General features: G+C 33.5%; 3 protein-coding genes across 5 annotated transcripts; all 3 read right to left on the bottom strand.

The window, feature by feature from the left end:
- Positions 721–3,261, bottom strand: LOC105158142 (non-specific phospholipase C6). Its single transcript, XM_011074782.2, has 3 exons — positions 1,905–3,261; positions 1,417–1,593; positions 721–1,267 (listed from the first exon to the last, which is right to left on the bottom strand). The coding sequence occupies exons 1-3, from the start codon at positions 2,971–2,973 to the stop codon at positions 969–971; spliced, it is 1,545 nt and encodes a 514-aa protein (XP_011073084.1). The 5' UTR covers positions 2,974–3,261; the 3' UTR covers positions 721–968.
- LOC105158485 (putative UDP-rhamnose:rhamnosyltransferase 1) lies at positions 11,126–12,532 on the bottom strand. The gene has a single exon (XM_011075270.1). The coding sequence runs from the start codon at positions 12,530–12,532 to the stop codon at positions 11,126–11,128; it is 1,407 nt and encodes a 468-aa protein (XP_011073572.1).
- LOC105158140 (CBS domain-containing protein CBSCBSPB1) lies at positions 16,125–24,289 on the bottom strand. 3 transcript variants are annotated; one of them, XM_020692923.1, is made up of 15 exons: positions 24,211–24,289; positions 23,659–23,848; positions 21,512–21,680; positions 21,246–21,378; positions 20,991–21,161; positions 20,746–20,824; positions 20,521–20,634; positions 20,335–20,401; positions 19,998–20,103; positions 19,848–19,906; positions 17,736–17,839; positions 17,461–17,594; positions 17,103–17,188; positions 16,936–17,025; positions 16,125–16,736 (listed from the first exon to the last, which is right to left on the bottom strand). In XM_020692923.1, exons 1-15 carry the CDS (start codon positions 24,284–24,286, stop codon positions 16,551–16,553), a joined length of 1,764 nt encoding a protein of 587 aa, XP_020548582.1. In that variant the 5' UTR covers positions 24,287–24,289; the 3' UTR covers positions 16,125–16,550. The 3 variants fall into 3 exon arrangements, with proteins under 3 accessions (XP_020548582.1, XP_011073083.1, XP_011073082.1); XM_011074781.2 differs by lacking the exon at positions 24,211–24,289 and adding an exon at positions 23,950–24,201; XM_011074780.2 differs by lacking the exon at positions 24,211–24,289 and adding an exon at positions 23,961–24,201.

Below are 25,811 nucleotides of genomic sequence, written 5' to 3'. Positions count from 1 at the left end.
CACAAGAAACATGGCTCGACTCGAGCTCGAACTTGCACCCCTAATTGATGTTTGAGGAGGGGGCGGTGGGGAGGCGACATTGCTGGGGTCCAACGGTTGAGGTGTCGAGTGTTAAAAAAAAGATTGAGAAGCAAAGTACAAAGATCCTCATACATTGGTGGAGTTTGCATTTAACCCATTTATTTTTCATATTCTTTTTTGAAAATATAAGCAGCTTTGTTATATAATTATCAAAACTATATAAAACAATCAATAAACTGATTATATCCAAGAAATTAACGAACATGGGGCTTGTCCTATCAATTCCATATGTGGCTTAATGCAATTTATCCCCTGTGATATTATAAATAAGCAAATTATCCTCTTATGATAAAAAAAAAATTAGTAATTTATCATCTGGTGCTTTAAACAATTTACCTCTTTAGATAAAGAGGTCATTTGCTTCATTTTAAAAAATATAGGGGCGTAAATTGTTGCATTATAAAAATTACAGGGATGTAAAATGTTATTCATTTTTGTATAGGGAGTAATTTTTTCGTTTGCAATATCACAAGGGAGTTGATTGCATTTTTCCCATTCCATATGTGTAAGTATAATGACTTAATGACTCCATCTCATCAATCACCAAATAAACATATCTCCACTTGCTATATAATTGATTAGATATGATCAAATCCGATCGGCAATAGAATTTCCTAAGATTATCTCAAGAAGAGTTGATAACCTTACCATGATCTTCTACATTAACATGACATTCAAACAATAGCAGGCTGAAAACTCAAAGCTCCCATGTAGATGATCATGGAAAATATTAATTCACTTGATCATGAGTGCAACGAAACCAACATCTCAAGCTTTTCTAGATACAAGATATGAGTTTAGAGAACTACACAGCCAAAGAATTACTATATATATATAGACATGAAAGGAATGGCTCACAAAACCGGAGATCAGTTGAGGGAATTAACTTAGTTGTGGATGGAGGACCTGGTAGTTAGAGAAGAGCGCATGTCGACAATGGCAGACGGATCCGCTCCCAATTTGCTAGCCTCTTTGCTTGCCCTTATGAACCTTGAGACGGCACCTCTTACGTATTCATGGGCTTCCTTAACATTCATCTTCTTCCCCGTTTCACCCGGGAAGCTGCTCAAGAAATGATCGCCGTTGAGAACAGCAGCCAATTGCACCACCTCGTTCTGAAACTCGGACAAGCCCCTATTTTCATCAGTTCCTGTCTTTCTTAAAGGGACCACCTCAGGTAAAACCTCTGCAAATGATTAAGGTTTTATGACAGTTCAGTGTTTGAAAGAGAATGGCATATATATAAATATTGGGGCTAATGGTCAAAACTAAGATGTTATATAATGCAAATTTCCAAAACTTTTAGTGCTTTATGAGTTAAGGATATATGAATACCAGGACAATCAGTTCTTGGGGAGGTTAATTGACCGACAACATGCTCAAACGTTCCAGCCCAAGCATCTCTATGAGTCAAGAAGTGGGAGGAGAGGTTGAACATCTTCTTTATGGTTGCTGGGATGGAGGAGTGCTCGTACTCAGAATTTGGCGATGGCCCTTTTGGCCTGCTTATCACTACATAGGAAAAGAGCAAATATGTCATGATCAAGCCATATATACAAGATGGTGGGACAGACTGCGGTGCTAGCAAGTCGATAAGCCCTTAGTATAAACCTTCTTTATTCACAACAAGATCATCTCTAATCTCTGTAACAGAGTCTCTCTGTGATTTAAGAACACATAAAGATGACAAACAATCAAGTTTAGTACGTCTTTATCACCAAATCCAGACAATTCCAAGACTAAGAATCAGTTTACCAAGACACATAATAAGCATCCAAATTAACCAAAATTTCGTCATATAACCAAACTCAAATCAAGCTCACCAGTTCCTTTCTTGATCCATGGAGATACCATAATAGTGGGCACACGAACACCGAGCCTATCAAACTTAAAGAAATAAGGTGCTGGTCCAGTGTTCCCATCCGGATTCGGGACATTAACATATGGTGTTTGTACATGATCATAGAATCCACCATGTTCATCATATGTAATCACTAAAAGTGTCTCATTCCACTGAGGACTTGCCCTCAATGTCTCATAAACCTCTTTCACCAACTTTTGCCCATTCGCAACATCATGGGAAGGATGATCATCGTTTGCAGGCAATCCCGTCAAATCAAAGTACCTCGGCTCGATTACAGTCAAGCTAGGCAACTTGCCATTCCTAGCATCTTTCTTGAACTTCAAATCATACTGATGGAACTTGAAAATGTACTTCAACTTCCTCAAATTCCTATAGAACAACGTGGTGGGAACGTTTTGGAAATAGATACCGAAATCCAAACCATTTTCGTGAAGCGAATCAAATATGGTGTGCTGTGGGTACCCTGTGGCCAACTGCCTCTTCACATGGCTTGTTGATCCATGAGAAGTAGCAGAATACACAAACAGCCTATTGGGCTGTGTCGGCCCTGGAATTGAAGAAAACCATCTATCAAACACCGCGAATTCACTAACTAAAGCAGCATAAATCGGCACATTTTCAGGCCTAAATCCCTTCATAACAGTTTGTGATAAATTCTCCGACATGGTTAACGCTTGCTCCACAAATCCAGACATTGAAGGGAAGGAGGAAGAACCAAAAACCTGTTTCTCCACATCTTCAAAGGAGTGGCCGGGGTCTGGATCCACATACTCAGCATCATCAGAGAAACAGATCATTTCTGCAACAATTTTACTATCTCCCTTGGCTGAAACCGAATTGCATTCCTTTCCCGTGACCCCATTGATTGAAGGGTTCACAGATTTCTTCATCCATCCAAGCATGTGATCAAACGATCTGTTCTCCAACACCAATACCACAATAGTCTTGATGGGCTGCTGGTGCTGCTGCTCAAATGTTTGTGAGAAAACACTCGAAAGTATCAGAAAAATCAAGAAAATAGCCCTCATTGTTCTTGATTCTGAAGAGATGGGCCTTCACCAATGGCTTCAACTCAAGCTGGGCTTGTCTTTAGTTTTGTTTTTCCCCCACTTTCTTTCTCTTCCCGTGAAGGCAATGAAGGTGGCGGGCGGTGGCAGATACAACAATGGACCAATCAATGGCGTCCAATAAAGAACAATTTTCGTTTGTCTGTTCTCTGTGTGGAGGAAATTGGCGCAAAGTATAATACAACACTGTACTGAAAATGCAACAGCTGCTTGCTGCGTTTTACTCTGCTTACCTATTCAGTGATCACAGGTTGCCATTTTAGATATGTTTGGATTCATTTTCGATTATATACTATTTCAATTATATTTTTTTATATATGTTTTTTTGGATATGACTTAAATTTCACGTAGTTCCTTCTATCAAGTTGTTTCGTAACAAAAAAAAATTCTACAAAAATAATAATTCAAATATATTTTTATTCTATCGAGTCTTTTCATATGAATTTAATAGTTTTCGATATTGCAAATGAATAAATTATTCTCATATAATAAAAAACATAGTATATTTAAGAAGGTAAATTACTTCATTATAAAAACACAGGGGACAAGTTGCTGCATTTTAAGAAATATTAGGAGGTAAATTGTATTTTTTTTCATAAGGGGTTAGTTGCGCATAATATCATGGGGAGTTGCTTGTATTTTTCCTCATAAGAAACTAACACAAAAATATTAATCCAAATATATTTTTATTTTTATATAAAATTTAATTACAACCATAAAATTGTATTTAAAAATATTCAAAGTAAAGTTAAAGTTAAAAAAAAAAAAAAAAACTAAAGATGGTTGGAAGAAAAACCTAAGTAGGAAAAAGTAAAGTGGGAATTGCTCGGATTGAATTTTTTATTTAGAATCATATTACATCTTCTACTTTATTAAATATACACACGCTACAAATGCAAAATAACTACCATGTATTTTATTTAAAAATATATATATATATATATAATGTGTTTATATTAAATAAAACAGAATATTCAATCAAATCTAAACTATATAGTAAGGAAGAACATCTTTTCGACATCTCTATTTTTTGGAAAAATACAATTTATCCCCTGTGTTAACGAAAATGCAAGTCACCTCCTTGTAATTTAAAAAATGATGTAATTCACCTTCCTTTGCATTTTTCCATTAACACAAGGGTAAATTGCATTTTTCCCCTATTTTTTTTTTTTTTTTAGATATTTAATTTGATTTCTTTATTTATTCATCTAACTTCTAACTACTGCATTATTTTTTTTATAGTTTTTTTCTTTAGTTTTCAAGCATCTTTTGTGTCATTATTTTTTTGTAAATTTAATACTAGCTTATTATTTTATATATACTATTAAACAATAAAAATTTTATAAATATTATTTTAAATAATATTATAAATTTACAAATTAGGTATGTCACAAAATTGTAAATAATTTATTTTAAATTTACAAATTAGGTATGTCACAAAATTGTAAATAATTTATTTTAAATAGTATTTATGAAAGTTACATGTATAAAAGTGTGCCATAATTTACTAGTTTATAAATAAAAAATTCAATCCAAGAATAAAGAGACAGAATATGAAAAGAGTTGAAAAGAAAGATAGTGAATGAGTGGGTGATGTGAAAGTGAAACGTGTCTGTAACTCCCACTCTCTTCACCAAATCCGGTTTTGATTTTCTAGCATTTTAAAGAGGGATAGAAGATCTTTATTTTAATGGTTAAATTGAGATTTAATGAATACGTTCTAAATTATAAATGTTGGGCGTAATCCCATAAGAAACAGCTCAAAAACTTGTCTTAATCAATTATTACAGAAATCGTGAATTTTACAATTCTTATAATATACAAATCGATTTGCAAATTAATCAATAATAAAGTGGCAAAAATTATAAGAACAAAAAATAAGATATAGCAATAAATAGCTCAGGAAGCCAAAATCCGAGGAGGCAAGCACACGGTCACCAAAGGCCGGCAACCTAGTCATGGTTTCTCAAAATTCCAACCAAGAGACCACCAAGGTATTATTCATAAAGAACCAAATTCAGCCACAAAGATAAAAAATCATAGAGATCTTAGCAGGCTTTTAGGTTTTTCTCGTAGGTGAGTTATGTCTCATTTTTCTATATAAGAGGAAGAAGGAGATGAAGGCGGTAGAAGAGGTTTCCAAAGCCATTGGAAACAAAATGAGGGAAACAAGAGGAAGAAGGAAGAGAAGCCAAGGAGTCGGCGCAACAGAGAAGTAGAAGAAGACGAGAGAAAGCGGCCAAATGAATTACGATTAGGGTAGGCATAGTTAAATATTAAGTTACTGGTCGGGTAGGGTTGAAAAATGCTTAGTGGGCCGAGCTGCATGTGGAAATAAAAAACCATCCAATTGAGAGGGCCTGGAGGACTTGGGCCTACCTTAAAGGTTATGGGCCATAATTTTAACATTCTCCACCTTGAATCAAGACACATAAAGGGAATCAGGCCTAAAGCCGGATCCGGCTATCATCATAGCCAATAGTCTCTTGGAAGGTACTTGCAAAACAAAGAGAGATACAAGTACATATATGGGCTAAAAGAATTCATCCTAAATTTAGAATTTGAAGACAAGTTTTGAATTTTTCAAAAGGTAAACATTTGGTTCCCTTATCTGCAGGGTTTAACTTGATTTTTATCTTTTCTAAGTTGATTATTTTTTTTCCAACTATATCCCTTATAAAATGATATCTAACATCAATATGCTTTGTTCTATCATGAAAAATAGGGTTTTTACAAAATTGAATTTCAAATTGACTGTCAGAAAATACTGTTACTTTTTTCTTTTAGGAAACTTATTTCTTCTACTAAATCTTTTAACCAAATTGCTTCTTTAAAGGCTTTTGTAGTGGCAATATACTCCGTCTCAGTAGTAGATAATGCAACATTATGCTGGAGTTGAGATTCCAACTTATGCATGAACCACATAAGGTGAATACTATGAAGTTGTTGATTTTCTACTATATCTGTCATTAGCATAATTAGAGTCCACATATCCAATCAATTTAAAACCATCATTACATTTTGAAAAACTTATGTCATAATTCATAGACCCATTCAAGTATCTAAGTAGCCACTTAAAAACATCCCAATGAGGTAAACCAACATTAGACAATGTACTTATTCAAACAACTTAAAGTATAAGCAATGTCAGGCCTAGTACTAACCATCAAGAACATAACGGTGCCAATTGCATTAGAATAGGGAATTTTTTCCATTTTCATTTTATCAGTTTCAAACTCAAGACTTTGTTTTTTACTTAACTGAAAATGTGCAGCTAAGGGAACAAAAGTGGGTCTAGAGTTTGACATTGAAAATTTTTCTAACACAGATTTGACATAAAATTCTTGATTTAAGAAAATTGTTGAATTATTCTATTCTACTAATAGATATTCCTAAAATTTTCTTAGCATCACCTAGGTTTTTCATTTTGAAATTTTTGCACAAGTTACTTTGTAAATCCTAGATTTAGTTAAAACATCAATTTTTAGAACTTTTTAGATAAATTCATCCTCTTCCAACAAAACCCAAAGTCTCATCAACATAATGATGCAAATTTATCAAATTCTTTTTCCCCTAAAGTTGACACTTTTCCTCTTAAAAAATAGCATGAGCCATGCATATACTCACTTTTCTATGAAATTTTCCATCAAAAAAAAAATTCTGAAATGGTAAATATAATTAAATCTAATAATAATTAGTGATAGGCGCATAATTGATGCAAATACATAATTTTAAATTATTGTATTTATTTAATTAAATGACGGAAAATGAAAATAAAATGAAAAACTAGCCAAATTAGCAGTTGAAAATTGTACATATATAATTTGAGATATAATATTTTAAAATTGTCATGACAATAATTTTTCTAAAAAGTTCAATACATTTAACACAAAGCAAATTATGTAAATCTTTAAACAGTTATATAAAAAAAATAGAATTGTTAGTGCTTTTTTTTTTTCTTTTCAATATAAAGTCAAAGTGAGGGAATATACGATCCGTGACCATTTAGATGCATGCTTTTTTTTAATTAAAATTAGTAGGAAGGATTTTCATCAAGTTGCATTTATGAAATTGGCTTTTTATTGGCATGTGAACTGATATCTGGACTCTTTGTTGATTCTGTGACATAATGACAACGAAAATGACGGAAGATTAAGGCTAAAATGTCTATTTCTGAAAATTTATAATAGGGAAAAATGCAATTTATCCCTTGTCGTATGAAAAATTAATAAAAATTTTTGTGAAAAATATAATAATAAATTACACCCTATGTTTTTTTGATAGGGGAGGGGATAATTTACTTCATTTCTTGAAACACAGGGAGTTAATTTACTAAGTTTTTTTTTTTTTATAGGGAGGTATTTGCTCATATAACATATGACAGGGGGTAAGTTGCATTTGACCCACTTATTTGAATAAATGTCATAAATTTTATATTTATATTTAAAATTACTTCAATTCCTCATTTTCATCTCCGAACCTTATGATCGTAAAAGTTCATATTTTGTTTCACTCCAATTCCGCGAACAATTTTTCGACGAAAAAAATTACTGAATTCCGATTTATTGAGGGTAAAATGATCAATTAAAAAATTAGATTTCCAAAAGTTTTTGTTGAAAAGCCAACCAAGGGATCGAAATAAAACGAATATGAACTTCATGACAAGGTAAAAAAGAAAAGGGTAAATTTCACTTTAGCCCCTGTATTCTAACACAATCTCATTTCTCCAGCTTGCACTCCTACTTACATTATTGCATAATAATATTCAAATATTAGCAAGTTAAATTATCTACTGAAATAAAAATAAAAAAGTTAATTGTTTTTGCATGTACTTCAATTCTAAAAACCAATTTGAAAACCACAAGCCGAGAGCAGACATCCGATGCACAACCAAAAACGTACGGTTCAGAAATGTCGGGTGATGTGTGTTTGGATTAGTGTCCTCCTTTAACGTGCATGTCTACAGCTTGTCCACAACTTGTCCATGGGCTTCTGGCATGCCGAGGTGATTCCATCGATCCATCGGTCAGAAAGTGGGCGCATGAGGATGTGAGGTGGAGAGACTTTTGATTCGTTTGATTCAGGTGAGAGAAAAAAAATTGGAAAGGAGAGGGAAAAGATAATATTTATTTTTAAGTTGCTCGGTATGATTGGAAGGGGTCTAAATTTCAAATAATTTTCCTTATTTGGTACGAGAAAAACAGGAGAAGAAAAGACTAATTTTGTAATTTTGCTGAATAACCATTCTCTTCACTTTGTATTAGAAAATAAATAAATGAATGTTATACTAATATAATTTTATATATAAAAGATTTAAAAATTTTATGAATAAAAATATTTATCAAATAAGAATAAGAATATTTTTTTATTAATAAAAATATTCATCAAAATGAGTATTATTCATTTATTCTAAACTGTTTAGTTTAAATAAGTAAAATTACTAACAAGATTGTTTACCTGATTGTTGATTCAGTGATTTTGTTATCTTTTATATGGCAATAATGCACGGTATTATCAGAGGGAAGGAGAAAAGAACTGGAGAGTAATTATATATATAGATATATATGGGTGATGGAGTAAATAAAAATAAAACTCCACTCTTTTGTCTTTTTGGCTTTATACTTTCACTTTTTCTTTCAATTTTGAACAAAACAAAATTGAACTCCAGAGGGATTTAACATACATCGAGTTTTACTTCACTTCCATCTCTTTCCCCTAACTAAACACCAAATTATCTCTTACACATTCATTTTTACTTCCACTTTTCTGATACTCCCACTTTTCCTCTAACCAAAGGCACTCTAAGTTATATTTAATTAATCGATTTCGATTAACACTTAAACCAGGAGCACCTATCACCATGGATGGTCGTCTAACAACGGTCCATGTCACCAAAGAGTAAGTGAAATTGTGTGAACCTTAAGGCTACTGACTGCCATATGAGTACGGTTCTTCTATCTGTCATCTTCCAATCTTAGTCCAGGGAATGAAACTGGTCATTGGTTCATATCCTTAACTAAATATTTATGCTTAATATTCTAATTGTGTTTCTCCACTTAATCAATATAGAAAAATATTTTTCTATTTGATCACCCATTGTGGCCATAGACATCCAGATGCACGTCACACATAAGAATGCACAGAAAATCGATATCATCTCATGATATGTGACGAATCTTCTCTTGGAGTTCACCAATCTTCATACATGTTCTGACTGCTCGAGAACAAAATAATAACTACATCAAAACATGGTCATCTTTTATCAGAGCCTAAATACAATTGTCCCATATATGAGATTATGTGAATTCTCAAGTCTGAGGACTAAACCCCATATTATCGGAGCCGAAAAGTTCAAGTTATACCAACCAGGCCACACGGACTTCCATATAACAATTCACTGCAAGTCAGTTCAATCGGCTTGACAAATTTTGTCAATCATCCACTAAAATTGCACTATAGTAGCAACTTAATAAATGATACAAGATACACTAACCACTTACCAAATGTATTAAAAGTGGTTATTTTCCACATAATAATTGAAGAGAGCATACAACACTAATTAACGCATAATTATAAATAAACATTATTGAACCAACATACAGTAAAACCTCTATAAATTAATAAACTCTCTAAAATAATTAAATCTTTCGGTCCGGACTTGGGCCTTTGTAAAAAATCATCAAATTCGATAAGATAATAAGATAATAAGTTTTTGGAAAATTTCTTTATAAATATTAAGTTCCATTAAAACTCTAAATTAATAATTTATAAATATTACATTTATAAATATTATGGTAATTTGCTAAAATATGAAGTTTGTAATGCTTTACGCATTTGATCATTCATGGATGATTTTGCGATGCCTTTTAGATGAGAAGACATAGTTGGGTGTTATGAATTGTTTTATTTTCATATTGAGATTTATATAGTATATGTTTCATTCATCATGCATGAATATATTTAATTGGCTATAATAGTTATTTAAGTGCAATAAATTAATGTAAACATGTATATTTAAGTAATTCCAATGAATTGATACATGCGTCCATGAATATAATAATTAATTGTATACAATGAATTGATATCATACATGAATATATTTAATTAGTTACAAAGAATTGGTTAATGCATTAATATAATCAATGAAACATATATGAATTCATTTATTTTCAGTACATACCAAATTTGTTAAATTTAGAAAGTCACTCTTTTATTAATAAAATATTAATTTATCGATATATCAATATCTCTCTAAATTAATAAAATTTTATAGTTTCAAGATTATTAATTAATAGAGATTTTACTATATATGTTCATAAATAAACCTTTACTGTCCGAAAGTCCCACCGTTGATTGATAAAAAACTTGATTTTTGTTACATTATAAATAATTATTAATGCATGCAATAATCGTATGGATAGAATAATTTGTAAATTTGAGCTCCTTGATGAGCCACATCCTTATGGTGGGCGTACATCTCGATGTGGGAGAGGCAATCTAACGATCACGTTTTGCAATTATGTCGCAACAACCAATTAAAAGACCAGAGAACCTTCCAGTTCCACTTTTCGCTACATCTACAGATTCGACAAGGAAATTTCACAACGTCTTTTTCAACTCTTTAATTTGCAGCCCTTTCATTTCCTTTTATAGTTAGGACCAAGTTGAATATGAGGGTACAGTATTTACGAAAAAAGAAAAAAGAACAAAGCAATTTCGTCAGAATTTTTCTTGATTTTATTTACAGCTAATTATATTTAAAAAAAACAGCTCATATATTTTTTTTTATAATTATATAAACTATCACTGACAATAAAAAAAATAAAAATAGTTTATATAATAATATTATTATTTCTAAAATAATATAAAATTTATATAAATGGTGTTGACGTTCGTATTAATTAGTGGGACGTGTAATTATTCAAAATATAATAATAATTTGGGTAGGGAGAGTATAGGTTAGACTGTTAAACATAATTATGAATTTCATTTATTACAGAAATAGGGAAAGCGAGATGATGCATCCGCATCCACTACGTCCATTCACCCCGAAACTATTGACATGATGATCCATAATATCAGGAACAAAGAATGTATTCAGCTGAATTATGGTTCATGGTTTGTGTTGAAGATTCTCCAGATGCTCAACGAAGTTGTGTAGATACCGGTCGTGTAGTTCTTTGTCTCCGAACATTGCGCTTGTTGCTTTAGCTGTGTCTCTAAGTTTCTGGCCCACGCCGTCGACCATCACCGTTCTGACAGACTCCGCCACAGCGTTTCTTGTGTATGTGCCATCTTGCTCGTTTCTGGGGACTTCCATGCCCACCTGCTTATCACCCAGAACTCTAGCATTCAACCCTTGATCTATCTGAAAGGGCAGCATCACAAGCGGGCGGCCGAACATCAGCCCCTCTACTATAGAACTCCAGCCGCAGTGCGTCAAGAAGGCACCCACCCCATCATGGCCGAGAATCTTCAGCTGAGGTGCCCAATTCTTCCACACAATGCCTCGACCCTTGGTTCTCTCTTCAAACCCTTCCGGAAGCTCGATCGTGGCCGACCCGGCGGGCTTTCTGAGTGCCCAGAGAAAAGGCACCCCGGAGAGTTCTAACCCATGGGCCAATTCACTTATTTGGTCTCTACTCAAAACCACTTCACTTCCAAGTGCAACATACACCACAGACTCTTTGGGGTGGGTGCAAAGCCAATTCTTGATAGAAACCCATGCTTCATTTGTACTGGTGTTGTCTTGCACCTGTGGAGGCATTAGTCCAAGAGGGATCACCTCTTTCTGGTGAAGCTCTTCCAGCAGTTTCAGCCATTTGGGCTCGAACTCATTGCAGTGTCTGATAATCATGGCATTACATCCCGCAATCGCCTTTCCTGCCCGATACGTATCGGAAAACCCCGAAGCGTTCGTTCCAGCTGCGCCCAGAGCCCACTTGGCCTCATAGAGTCTATAAGCGACCTTAGTATCAAAAGTTACCCACTCCGGCGGAGCCAAGAAGTCCTCCTGTCTGCTCCGACCTTCTAGTCCATTAATCAACGCATCTGTAGTTCCAAGGAAAGCCAGGAACCAAGCGTTGAATATGCAGAAAAAGAAGCGTGAAATTCCGAGCCTGGTTGCGATTGGTGCCAACCAGTATGGAGCAAAATCATATATGATAATATCAGCATCAGAGTTTTCCAAGAACCGTGCGACACCATCCTCCATCCCATCATACGCTTTCTTGAGATGCTCGACGTCCTCGGGCCGGACATCCATGGTGGCCTCAGCATTTTCGGGCAGCTCTTCAAGCTTTGGCAATGGAATTTTCACCAAATCTATGGAAGAAACCAAATCGGGAGGAAGTTTCGGGAGGCGGTCAATGTTTCTTGGGGTGGAAATGAAGGTGATTTTATGGCCCTTTTGAGCTATGAATTTGGAGAGTTCAAAGAACGGAATGATATGCCCAAAAGCAAGCCACGGAAACATTACTACATGCAACTTCCTCTCACCATCAAAACCTTTACTTGCCATACTTTTGGCCTCCCAATAACATATTGACCTTCACCCACAGATTGGGTTATATATAGCAAGGGAAATAATTCCAACTCATCATACGGCAAGTACAATATACTCACAGTACAATTAATGTATAATTTAAAAAAAAATTATCAATTACATAACAAGTATACGACACGTACTTTACGATCGATTTAGTTCGACGCGACCCGATTTGAATAAAAATTTTCTATATAACAATTATCTATACATTCAATATAAACAATTATTCTATTAATTTGTAGCACCCCAAAAGGGTATTTTTACTTTGTTTTCTTTGGTTACTGAGTGAGAAATCAAATACATTGTTTATTTAAATAAAAATTGATAGTTATATTTTCTTTTCATTGATTTAGGTTGTTAATTATGTCATATCAAATCATTATTATAAGAATATATTATTGATTTATGAGATTATATAAGATATAAAAATAATAATGATCGAATAAAAATGATAATAAAATATTTTCAATGAGGCTATATATATATATATAAATAATTATGATTTCACTATTATCATTGTTTCAAATTAAAAATAAAATCAGAAGGTCAATTAACAATTTAGAAATAATTATATATAAACAAGATGATATTGACATCTATGAGATTTAAACCTAATTAAACTGTTCAATTTGGACTCGCAATTCAAACAAATTTGGATAGCAGAAACCTAACAACTCCTCCTGTCCACTCATTCCAACTCAAAGAAGATAAAAGGTCAAAAAATTATACCCTGCATTTGAAAAGGATTCCCAAACTTTGTTCAGCATAAAAAAAAGTAATTGAATGATATGATATTTTTATTTTATATCTAAATGAATATGTATATATATTTTTAAATATTTATTATAGTTAATTTTTAAATGCACAATAGTAAGAATAACTGCAACTTCAAACTTAAGCATGTCTTAATAGTATAGACAAATTTGGTATATCATTTTCATTACATAAAGGGGCAATAAAAATTTAGGGTAGATTAGGTCCGGATTTTTTGAATTTTGATATAATTATGAATATTTTTTTATTGTTTGATTTGAGAAATTTATTTATATCCCTGATAATAATGAGTCCAGTAATCGAACGCCATAACGTTAGCTTTCGATAAAGTTTCATTCAAATTTGTATTGAATTGTCCAAAATACCCTTATGAATAATGAATGATAATTCTATGTATTTGTTGATGTTATTATATATTTTTTTCATAATAACATCCATCCGAGACCAGATTTTTATATTTTTCAATTTTTTGAAACGAAAAATTAAAATTGCAGTAAGAGTAAAGTTGACGTTTTCACCTTATCGTTCGAAGCTTACATAAATTATAGGGATAATTACACTTCCTCATCTGAGGTTTAATGTAATTACACGTAAACTCCCTTTAGTTTGAGAAATTACATCTAGCACTGGTAAAGTCTGCTTCCGTCTAACAAATAAGTCACCTCATTAATCAAAGTTCAACGAATTTGTTGTACTAATAAAAAAAAATTGGAAAAAAAATTTAAATGTACATATATTGACTTATTATTGATTTTTTGCAAATCGTTAATGCATAAATTTTTCCAAATACCTCAAAAATATATTTTTGAAGCCTCAAGCTGAAAAATACTTTTCCAAAACTCTCGCAAACACTCCACGAAAATACTAACTTTTTCAAATCACAAAATGGAATACACTTAGCCCATAAGACTGGGGACTATATAGTTTATAATCCCTATTTTTTAAAAATAAATTAAAAAATCCCTATTTTATTAAATTTTGATCACTTGTCCTCCTGCATTAAGTGCACACGCCACTGCAAACAATATAAAAGATTGACGTCTTTAGGTGCATTTAACAGAGAGCACAAGTGATCTACGTTTATAAAACAAATCGAGTTATAATTACAAATATTTTTTTATTATTTACACACTTATAAATACTCCCTTCAAATAAAAAATAATTATGTTGTCCTTAAATAATAAGTAAAAGTTATTATTTTACTTTTGTTGATTTTTTTTAAAAAGATTTGAAAAAATATAAAAAAAATTAAGATGGATAAAGGAAATAATATTTAAAATATTAATTCATATAAGTACTCTTATAAAATTCACAAAGTATATAAAATTATATTTCATAATTTAAAAGAGCATTTTGGATAATCATAAAAATCTATCAGGGGCTAACGGAATGACTTTCTGTTAAAGGATGTTAAGATTAGGGTGGTATCTGCAACTTTCTACATAACGAGAAGGCATTTGTTAAGAGAAATAATATTTTCAGTCCCATAAGTTATACTTGTTTCACTTCAGGTCCCTTTCATTACGAAATTAGCACTTTTGATCCCGTAATTTACGAAAATTAGCACTTTTAGTTCTAATCCACTTTTTCGTCTGTAATTTAACAGTGTAGGTCACGTACGACTGTTAAACATCTTTGGTTGGAGGAAAAAAATGACGTATTTTTCAACTCGAGGCCACTTTTGGAGGGAAATATAACTACATTGGGGGAAACAAACTTTGAAGAAAATTAGAGCAAAGAAAGGGAGATTTCTCTCTTCTCTTATAAAAATTGAATCATATCCTCCCATATTTTTATAAATTGAAGCCAAATACAAGCAACATAAAGAATCATATCTTCCACAAATGAACCAAATAGGCTAAATGGAGCATCCATATGTTACTACTGGAAGAAGGGCCAATTTTTTTCCTCCAGTCAAAAGTATTTAACGGCACATGTTAAGCACGTAACCCGCACAATTAAATTGCAGATGGAAAAGTGGATGAGGACTAAAAGTACTAATTTTTTTAAATTACAGAACTAAAAATGCTAATCCCTTAATGAATTAAACTGAAAGTGAAAAAAGCCTAATTTATGGAACCAAAAAATATTTTCCTATTTATTATTATGCAAAACCTAAAAAAAGATAATTGTAACTTATCCTCATTTTTAAAAAGGTAAATTACATTTTGTCATCCGAACTATGACTATTTTGCACTTTGCCATCAAATTTTTTTTTTTTGTGTCAACTTACCATTTCATCTTTGCCAAATTTGTACTTTCCCATGTATGACCCTTCTTTTATACATTTTTTGGCTGGAAAAACATCGCATATTATGCATATGAAAAAAAATATAACATTGCATAACCTAATATCACATATTCACTGGATGTGATGTTTTTTGACAAATTTTTTTTAAAAAACAGTTGTAAATTGACAAAGTACAAAATTTTATAAAATTGAAATGATAAGTTGACACAAAAAAAAAGTTAGGTGCCAAAGCATAAAAAAAACAATTCAGATGGCAAAATATAATTAATCCTTTTTAAAATATAAAAAAATCTTTTGCCAAGCTTTCAAACTATACTAGGGTTTTATGCGATTTGTTCAATATATATTCGACTTTCCTTCTTTTCCTTCTTAAATAGGGTGAGAAGAATCATCGGCCTGGAGACCACTTAGAGGCCTACGGCATGGGGATTTCCTGTCGCCTTATCTTTTTATTTTATGTTTAGAACCCCTTATTCATAAAATTATTCATGACAGCCTCCAAGGCAACTTGGAAGATATGAAAGACTCTGGAATTGGACATGATATTCAAAACAGTGCTTGGACCTTGATCAATTTTCTAAGGGGAGAGTCTCCAGAAGAGTTAACGAGAACCAACAAACTGAAAGATCACTTTCTGCAGACAAAGAGACCAAAGTAAAGTTGAAGTTTGCATACAGTTCCTGTGGAGCACTTACAATCAGGAAGCCATATGCAGTTTATGAATTCATCCAATTAATATAGCCCCATATTCAAGCAGCTACAAACTGTATCCGGACAAAATCCATTTTTCGTCATAATCACCAGTGCAAAACTCCGTATAGCAGGGTATGACAAATCAATGATCCTGTAAGGTATAAGTAGATCAATGAATTCAATCCAAAGATAACACACCTGAACATCCAATTCCAGTTTGTCTTCGAGCTTCAAGAACTCCTGTGAGTAATGTGTATGCGGAATAAAGTTTGATCAATTTCCAGATCGCCTCAAGAATGCTAGTACGCCTAAACCAGCAACTAGTGCAGCCCCAGCTGCAACAGCGCTGTACGCCGAAGCCCATGCGCTATCTGCTTGGGCATAATCCAGACTCGAGGATGAGGTGGATCCCCTCAGCCGATGAGGTGTTCCTGAATAGTCTAAGTGCAATTTCAACCCCTGTTCAGGTTGATTACATTAGTTTCTTTTCGAAAGCAAAAATAAAAGACTGAAGTATGTATTTATTGTGGCACAATAAAGAGGAGATGAAGAGAGAATTACTAAAAATGACCAACTGAAAAGTAAATTTGTAAATATTACAATTTCGTTCCTGAGATTCTGGTGGTAAAAGTTAATATTAGTTACAACTTATCAATACCTTCCAACCAGCTAGTCTTGCATGGTCTACAGCTGCTTGAAGATCACCATCTGATGCAATTACAACTTTGTCACCATCTTCATCTTCGTACTGCAGATCACCCACAAGCATAAGATTTTTTTGGAGTTTGGTAAAATAAAACAGAGTAGAGTTGGCCCAGAGTCTACCAGAATTTGTGGAAGGTTGTTACGATCAATTTCATCTCCCACTCTTTGAAGGATTGCCGTTATAAAATCAGCCAAGTGCTGTGTACCTGGACAAGAAACATCAATGAATGAGTCAAAGAGACCGACCCTGGAAGAATATTTGTGTGATATGATCAATGATACAAGGTTCTTTTTTTCTAGTCTGCACTGATTTGACAGAATACAATTGCCTAATATTGCACATATTCAAACATTCTTTTTGCCTGATACAACTTTCCACCAATGTGAAGCTCAACTTTAGAGATGAAAATGAAACAAAAAACCAGCAAAATTGCCCAAATTTATGTTCTCAGGAAAAGGAAAGAGATTGGAGACGAACCACATAAGAACCTATGCATTCTTCCTTTTCTGTCTTGAATCTTGAAAGCAAAATTACTGGATGTGGTGGAAGAAGGACAAGGAAGAGATTGACTGATTTCTCCAGCATCAGAATTCAGCTTCAGGGAATTCTCACTGCGATATCATTAAAAATTGTAAGAAACAAGAGAAAGGGTTTGAGGAATCCAATTCCTGCTATCCTACAATCAACAAATTCAACTCTCATTGTTCACAATATTTCTGCAAGAAACTGAGCGACAGATAGTAAAGCACAACCTCCTGGAGTCCTCGTCATCTGGAGCTAACTCCATTGCAGAATCCCAGAACTTTTGCATCATGGTGTTTGCAGCCTCACCACTGACTCCAGCAGTACTACCAACCTGGAAACAAACAACCAATTAGGTCATACATTCTTCACAGAGTACATAACTGATTAAGTAGACGTCAAGTCTCAAGATTAAAGTAAATAAAGTATGCAGCTAATTTCCTTGCATATTCCATATAATAGAAGTCAATAAAAATGGAAATAGGAGCCGTATGCTTCAACTTGAACTAGTGTAAATCTTCCTAATTCACTATGTTTCGATTCATGTTTTCGCATTTTTCGAGACAAGATAAAATATACCCAATGTTTGTTTTTGTGTTTTTACACCTTATCTGTGTGTTTTTTTGTTTTTCAACTTTCTATATAAATTATAATAATATATATATACACTTATATATATAATATAAAAAAGACATGATTTGACAATAAATAGTAATTTGTCTCTAAAAAATACAACATTAAACATATAATATATTATATGTATACATATTTAATATAACAATATACATAAAGTGATATGATTTGACAATGAACAGTGATTTTTGTCTCCCAAATTCCAACATCAAACCTACACTACTTATTTTAAAATATTTTAAATTACCTCAAAACACAAATTCAAACATACCATATATCTTTAACACACACTTATCTTTATTTTTCTCTCTCTATCTCCAAAACACAAAACAAAACATTCAAAACACAAATCGAAACACTATGTTAGACTCCCTTTTGGACAATAAAACCAAAGTTCATCCAACGATACAGTTGACATGAATTTCAATGACATAACAAATCATACAAACTAAACCGCGTATTTTAAGATTTATCTTGAATTACAAAAAAGTTGCATGTTGTATGTGTAGTAGTATTATGCATACTAGAAACTTAAATCACATTTTCTCCAAATTCCTATAGACACCGTTAGTCATATAAAGATATTGCTATGGAAATCCACAGCTCCAGTAAATGGCTATCTTCGTTGTGCCAAACTACATCACTGCATGGTGAAAAAAATAATGCAATAATACTGGTAGACCTTGCTGTCTCTCATCATTAAATAAGAATGTTTATTCAAGTTACAACTGAAAAAAATCAAAGCACATCCAATGTTCTTAAAGGCTCCAACAGGACTGCTTTCTTTCAAATTGTTCACATGTCTAGTCATAAACACTGACTTTCTGCATGATAATTAAATGTTTCAGTGATAAAAAATTTAAAGTAGATTCGACAATTATGCTTCTGAAGAGAAAGTTGGTTTTTAGTTTCACCTAGAAAGACCTAAACTATTGTAGTGTTGTTCTTCAGTCTTCCGGTTAATTAAATTGCACTCGAAGACTTTTTGGAATCCAAAGAGCTAAAAGTATATTGCTTATCTTCAGATTTAAAAAGAAAAGGATTATCATTCAAAATTCATATAAGCCAAGACGTCAGATTACTACAGCTAATAAAATCAAGGCTCAGGCTCAAGTAAGCCTATGGATGTGCATTCCATGTCTGACACCATTATCCATGCTTGACATGCCATTACTATACTATATTGAGTTATTGATGACGCCCCGGACAAATTCCAAACCATCTAGGAACACCTCCAAGCTGATATTTTGGAAATTATGCTATAATTCATTCTGCATCATGGATATTTATCCATCTCTGAAAGGAATATATATGTTGAATTTTTATCTGACTGATACATGGTTATGGCACTCCCTATTGAACCTCTCCAGCCATCACTAAAAGGGGACCAGATCAGACACTGTTGCGACCATGGCCACCAAAATTTATCACTCAAGAACTGCAATCACATTGCCCCAACCACCCACAGCCCTGAAATGAGTGAAATCCAATCTGTTCTACTCTGTCCCAGCCTCCAGAATCTTAATTATGCATACAGCAATTCAAACAACACCAAAGAATAAGAAAAGTAGAGGACAGAACTAGTTCAGCAAGCATGTTAAAGATTATTGAAGCGGATAAAGAAGTCATGCTTGTTTCGTGTTATCACACAGGACAAGTGCACCATTTCCGTCAACTATTTGTCTTTAAAAAGGTTAAATATGACTTACTGTGGCTACAGCAGCTTGAGTTATATGAAGTACATCAACAACAGCTACGAATGTTCCATCTGTACAATTGCCATAAAAGATTAGAAGGAACCAATAATTTAGAGAAATTTTAATAAAAGTTCGCATAATATCTGATGGAGGTATATCTACCTTTATCAACAACAGGGAGGTGCAAAAATTTGCCATCATGCATGGTATGGAGAGCATCAACAATAGGTGTATCAACAGTGGCACATTCTGGATTTGGGGTCATCACCTGGAGAATTTTAGGGAGAAGAAAAAGGGAGCTTCATGCCTAATTATTTTCGAATTCCCCAGCAAGAAGGTAAGAAAATATACTGAAAAGGTTACCTGTAATTCAAAGATAATCCAGATTCCAGAAGATATATTTGCACATAAACCACAACTTGGGTGGGTGCATGAATGAAAATTGTAGCAACATAGCATTAATTGCGCTAAGAAGACAGAGAGAAGGGGGAAAATCTACCTTCTCCACCAGAGTGGATTCTGGAGGAAGATCTTGAGCTATGACTCTCATCAACATGTCTTTTGAACTAAGAAAAACAGAGAATGCACACAAATAAATTATATTCAAAAGCAAGATACAGAAAATTACATAGTAATTTATCCCTTGCTACATGAATATACATCTTCAATATGAAGGAAAGCTCACGTTAGTATGCCCCTTGGTTTGTTTTCTACTGTTACAACAGCACAGCTCGCTTGAACTTCAAGCATCTTCTTTGCAGTCCCTAGCACTGTGTCACTTGGATCAACTGTAACAACCCTAACAAACCAATGACTTTAGCCGTAACCTCCTACTATAGCAATTACTTTATAATGGTCATACAATCTAGATTCACAATACAGTTAATAGCAAAGTGAAGATATTACCTACTTTGAATTCTCAGAGATTATAGTAGACAAGGAGGGCCTAAACATTCGCTCTCGAAGAGTCTCAATGAATGTGTTTGGGCCTACAAATCAATACGTTAAAAGTGAATCAATAAAAATGGCCAGGCAACTGATTATTTGAACACAACTGATTAAATACCACTGAGAAAGAGCAAACACATCAAATGTAGAAGCTGATTTTCCAAGGAAGAAACAAAAAAAATTTGGTAAGAAACCACATCCACCAACCAGAAACTGATGTGCCCCAATGTTTCTCAACACCTTCAACAGCAGCTGCAATAGCCTTTCCCTTCTCAGCTGCCCTCTCCATACGAGCAATAGCATCATACAAACATTTTGCTATGTCAAGCAAAGCAATCACCTCTCCGTTTTCAACAACTGGTAAATGTCTAAATTTTCCTGTGGAGATGTCATGTTAAAAAAGCAATGATCTAGAACAAGCTTTATAGAGTGCTAAAGCATGGTATCTGAGATGAAACAGACCTTGAACCATTTTTTGTAAGGCCTCAACAGCAAGAGTACCAGAAAGCACAAATACTGGGTTCCTTGTCATGATCTTGGAAACATGTGTTTCCTCAAGATTAATCTCACGAGCAATGGCTCTTGTAGCTATATCCTTCAATGAGAAGAAGGAAAACAACACAAAATTCATCACTTTATATGAAGTGACCATATGTGATGTAGGGAATTAAGAACAGACACTTTTAATTGCTTCAGACCCCTATCATATACAACTATCCAACTTATACCTTATCTGTCAGGATTCCACATAATAATGCATTTGCATCCGTCAGCAATAAAGCATCAACCCTTCGGGCAGCCATTCGACGACAAGCTTCAATGATGGTAGTAGTTTCAGGTACTGTCAAGGCTTTTGATAGCCGCAAACGCTTGACAGTTCGTTCTCCTGTCAGTCCCCTGTTGCAAGCATAAGAGACTAAGTGATTCACACACAAAGACGAGATGCTAACAACTTCACAGATATTGGATGCTGGTTGCAGGCATTCCTTGTGTCTTCCAAGTGTCTTCAATGAAAATTTAAATTACTAATGCTCAAATATTTAAATGTACGTAAAAATCAAGTACATAACGTGTTGTACATATATAAACACAAGTGTGTTTTGGATAAGGGGGTAGATGCTTTATTTTTATCTTCTATATGAACTGATTCAGGCATAATAATAGTTATGGAAACAACCCTTAAGTTTGCTAGGAAACCATGAATTAGCAAGAAGAAATGGTTTCCTGTCAGGTGGAGAGACTCACACCACATGGCAATGTGACTAGCGGTAATTATCTACTTTCTTCATTAACTCCAAACAAATTACAACGGTCTGGAGTGATATAATTATTGATGTGAAAACTACAGTTGTGAAAGACTAAACAGAGTTCTCACTGGAACCTACTAAGATCTATTGAGAATTGAATATATCTGATATCAATTCTTTGAAAGTAATTGACTTATTTTCTGAACAAACAGAAAACAGACTTAATCTTCCATTCTCATTTCCCAGACATAAGTTTGGACAGAACATTCCTAGCAAAAACACCGGCATAGGGAAAGTGAAAATTGGAAATAAGTCAAGTGCTTCTCCCCTTTCCCTAATTCGTCTGTTTAAGCTAGTGAAATAGCACAGTAAGAAATACGTAAATAACTTAAAGGAAATCAGAACTTGGTACCAGCTCAAAGGAAGACAAAATTTGGAGCAGTTTTGGCTTTTATAAGCTTAGAAGATTTTGTGTTTGGCTCATTAGCAATTTTATCAGTTAGGTATACTTATACCTGCTTATTTTACTATTATCATTAACAATCAAATAAATTTCCTAGAGTTTACTTTTGAACTCAAATCCCTAATTCTTTTTCTTCTACATGATTCAATAGTCTGCTTTTGCTTGTTTGATGGATACATAATAATGATGGCAATTAACACAACCTTAATGAAAGCTATTAAATGGTTATTTTAAATTTCAACTCATATATATTTGTCCTTAGATTCTATGTATCTAAGGTTTCAACAAACTACTTCATAAGTTATACCTTCAACCCTCATTTTCTACATATAAAGAAAAACTATATCAGAAAGCATAAACAATTCATATTATCAGCCTAGTTGACCAAAATCAAATCTTGGTACCAGCTGAAACACAAACAAAAATTTTGGAGCCCTTTCAGCTCCTTCTATCTTGGAAACATGGGTATTTTTCTCAAGTTCAGTATCCTCATCAGTAGAGTTTAATTATGGCCTTAACAATATATATCAGATGCCTTTTTATTTCGATCAGATTATAAAATTTGATTTTGATCTAACATCTTATTCTCATCATCATCCTTTCTTTTCAATTCCTGCCTACATCTCCCAATTGACTGTGCCCCTCTATCTTCCATTAGATTCTTTCTTGCCTTTTTGCTATGTTTGGATCCTTTTGGAGAGGCAAATAAAAGAAAGACAAACGGATTCAGAAGATAAAGCAAAGTAATCATTTGAAGTAGGAAAACATTTTACTTAGCTTTTCTTCAACAAAATCGAATAAGCTAACATAAGAGAGCCCATTAATTAAGCTGCTTGTTTGATTTAATCTGCACTGAAGTTTCAGTTGCTTTACAAGAATACTTTAATTTCCAAGCAACGGCAAATGCATCATAGAGTCAAAGAAAACTCAAGCATATAAAAGAGAAAGTAAAAACTCCCCCATTTTTATCTTTTCAAACAAAAGTGATGGAAAAAATTCATTTAAATACCAAACTGCACTACAGGATGTTTTTATGGACCATCAGCTTCTTCATATAACAAACATCTTCAACAACATATCACAAGTGCAAATTGAAAATTCATTCGATTAAGGAATCAAATTATGCTTAAATAAACGCTGAAAGAATAATATAAATACAGCATACGCGGAACGGGAAGTTGATATAGATTTGCGGTGTCGAGGGGAATTCCCAACCCCCACGCTGCCGTTCTCCGCCGGCGCCGCAATTTTCTTCCTTCCCTGAGACAATGAGCTGGTCAACGTCATGCTTCTCCTCGACGACGATCCCCCTTGACTCATCGTCATCCACTGAATTAACAGTAATCCACCACTACCTGTATATCATTTATGTCATCCAGTAAAGACACAAAATGAAAATAGCAATAATCATCCACAAAAACTCAAAATTTGCAGTAGCTTCAACAAAATAATATACCAAAACTTTACTTTTGTGATTATCAAATATATCAACCAGGAAAACCGCAGCTTATTATCCAAAGATCAATTATCTTCCTTTCGGCAAAAACACAAAAGTTTCTATTCGATTTTGCGAAGAGAAGGAAGTGCGAAAGGGACAATGCCCGCGTGAGAAATGGGAGGGTGAGGATTTTGCTGTTTCTTTTCTTTTCAAGAAAATAGGAAACTATAATGTTCCGTGGAACAATTTGACGTGCCGAGAAGGATTGTGGGGACGAACCAATGGCAAAGTTGAAACGTGAACGAATAAGGAAGAACCCTTTTCCTTCACCCAAGGTGGATTCAGAGAGTAACATCAATTGCACCGCTTTCTCTCAAATATATTTATTTAACTATTCAAATACAAAAAATTATATATAATCCTTTTTATATTTTTATAATTTAAATAAAAAAATTAAATTAAAATCACAATATAAAATTAATATACTAAATCTATTTCTTGAATTTAAATATTTATATCGATATAAATGTCAATGAATAATAAAAATAATACTTTACTAACTAATTTAATTAATATTTTGATAATTATATTAATACACATAATGCATTAGGCTCAAACCTTAGCCTGACTCATTTGAAGGCCCAATCTACGCAGAGAATTTGTACCGTGAGCCCAAAGGTGCTCAAGGCCCCAGAGGATATCGCCCGTAGGGGTCAGAAGCCGTATATAGACTTCTAAGGAACGGACCACGATCCACGCCCTTCAGCCCCAGATATTTGATGCTGATCGGGGAGTCAAATAGATCATTCCTCCAAAGCGGCAGAAATCATTTGCATTTAAGAAAAGTTGAGGCCGTATGCCGTTTTCTAGTAAAATAGAAGCCACATTTTGAAAAGGTATAAATACGAATTAAGAATGTGGATGATCTATGAACTAATTATAATAGTTTTATTTTCGTGTTGTTTGATATGTGAATATATATATATATATGAAATTTTGTGGATGAGAAATTAATTGTGTTTGTTGTGATGAGGAAATTACGTATGTATATTCAATATGGATTATATTATGTGCATATATATATATTTGTATATAAATAAGGTTTACTTTAAGTATAATATTTAGCGGACATAAAATTGTAATACCTTTAGAGAGTGCTACACACACTATAATTCATTTTATCCCAATATTTTTTTTCAGTAAAGGTAATTTTCATTAAATAAAATAAGTATAGTAGTACAATACAACTTGTTTAATCTAAGCGATTTTCTCGACAGACCAAGGAATCTGGCATAAGCGGTAAAACGCACAAGTGCTAATAGCAGTAGGTAATTCTATACTAAGAATCCTCTGCTGCACATCTCGAACCATCAGCGCACCCACAGTGCATGTATCTCTATGTACTCCATCAAATCGTCTAATGTTGCGCTCACGCCAGATATGGTACACACACGAGGCCAAAAGAGCGCGGTAGGCCGTAGAAACATAGTGTTTGTCTCTCCATCTGCGAGCAGCCCATAAGACGTCAGTAGCCCAAGCTCGGTTTGGCCAATCAAATCGAAGTGTTCGTCGAATCACCTTCAAGCAGCCACGCAAATAAGTGCAGCGGAAAAAAAGATGATCATGGGTCTCATCAGCACCATCAGAACAAAATACGCAGGAACTATTAATATAAGTCAACCAAGGCTTATCCATAGTAGAGAATTTACCAAGGATCGCCAGCCATAACACAAAAGTATGTGTAGGGGTTTTGAAGTGACCCATCAATAGTGAAGATCAGCCTACCTTAGGCCCTTCACCCCATATTCCAATATTTTGTTATTCTATTATATGTATTACACTATTGTTTTTATATTTTTTTTGAATTATTTATTTATTTA

The sequence above is a fragment of the Sesamum indicum genome, linkage group LG3 (assembly GCF_000512975.1).
Source record: "Sesamum indicum cultivar Zhongzhi No. 13 linkage group LG3, S_indicum_v1.0, whole genome shotgun sequence".
NCBI classification, from domain to species: Eukaryota; Viridiplantae; Streptophyta; class Magnoliopsida; order Lamiales; family Pedaliaceae; genus Sesamum; species Sesamum indicum.
The sequence above is the reverse complement of the archived record's forward strand: the minus strand, read 5'-3'. Positions and strand labels throughout refer to the sequence as shown.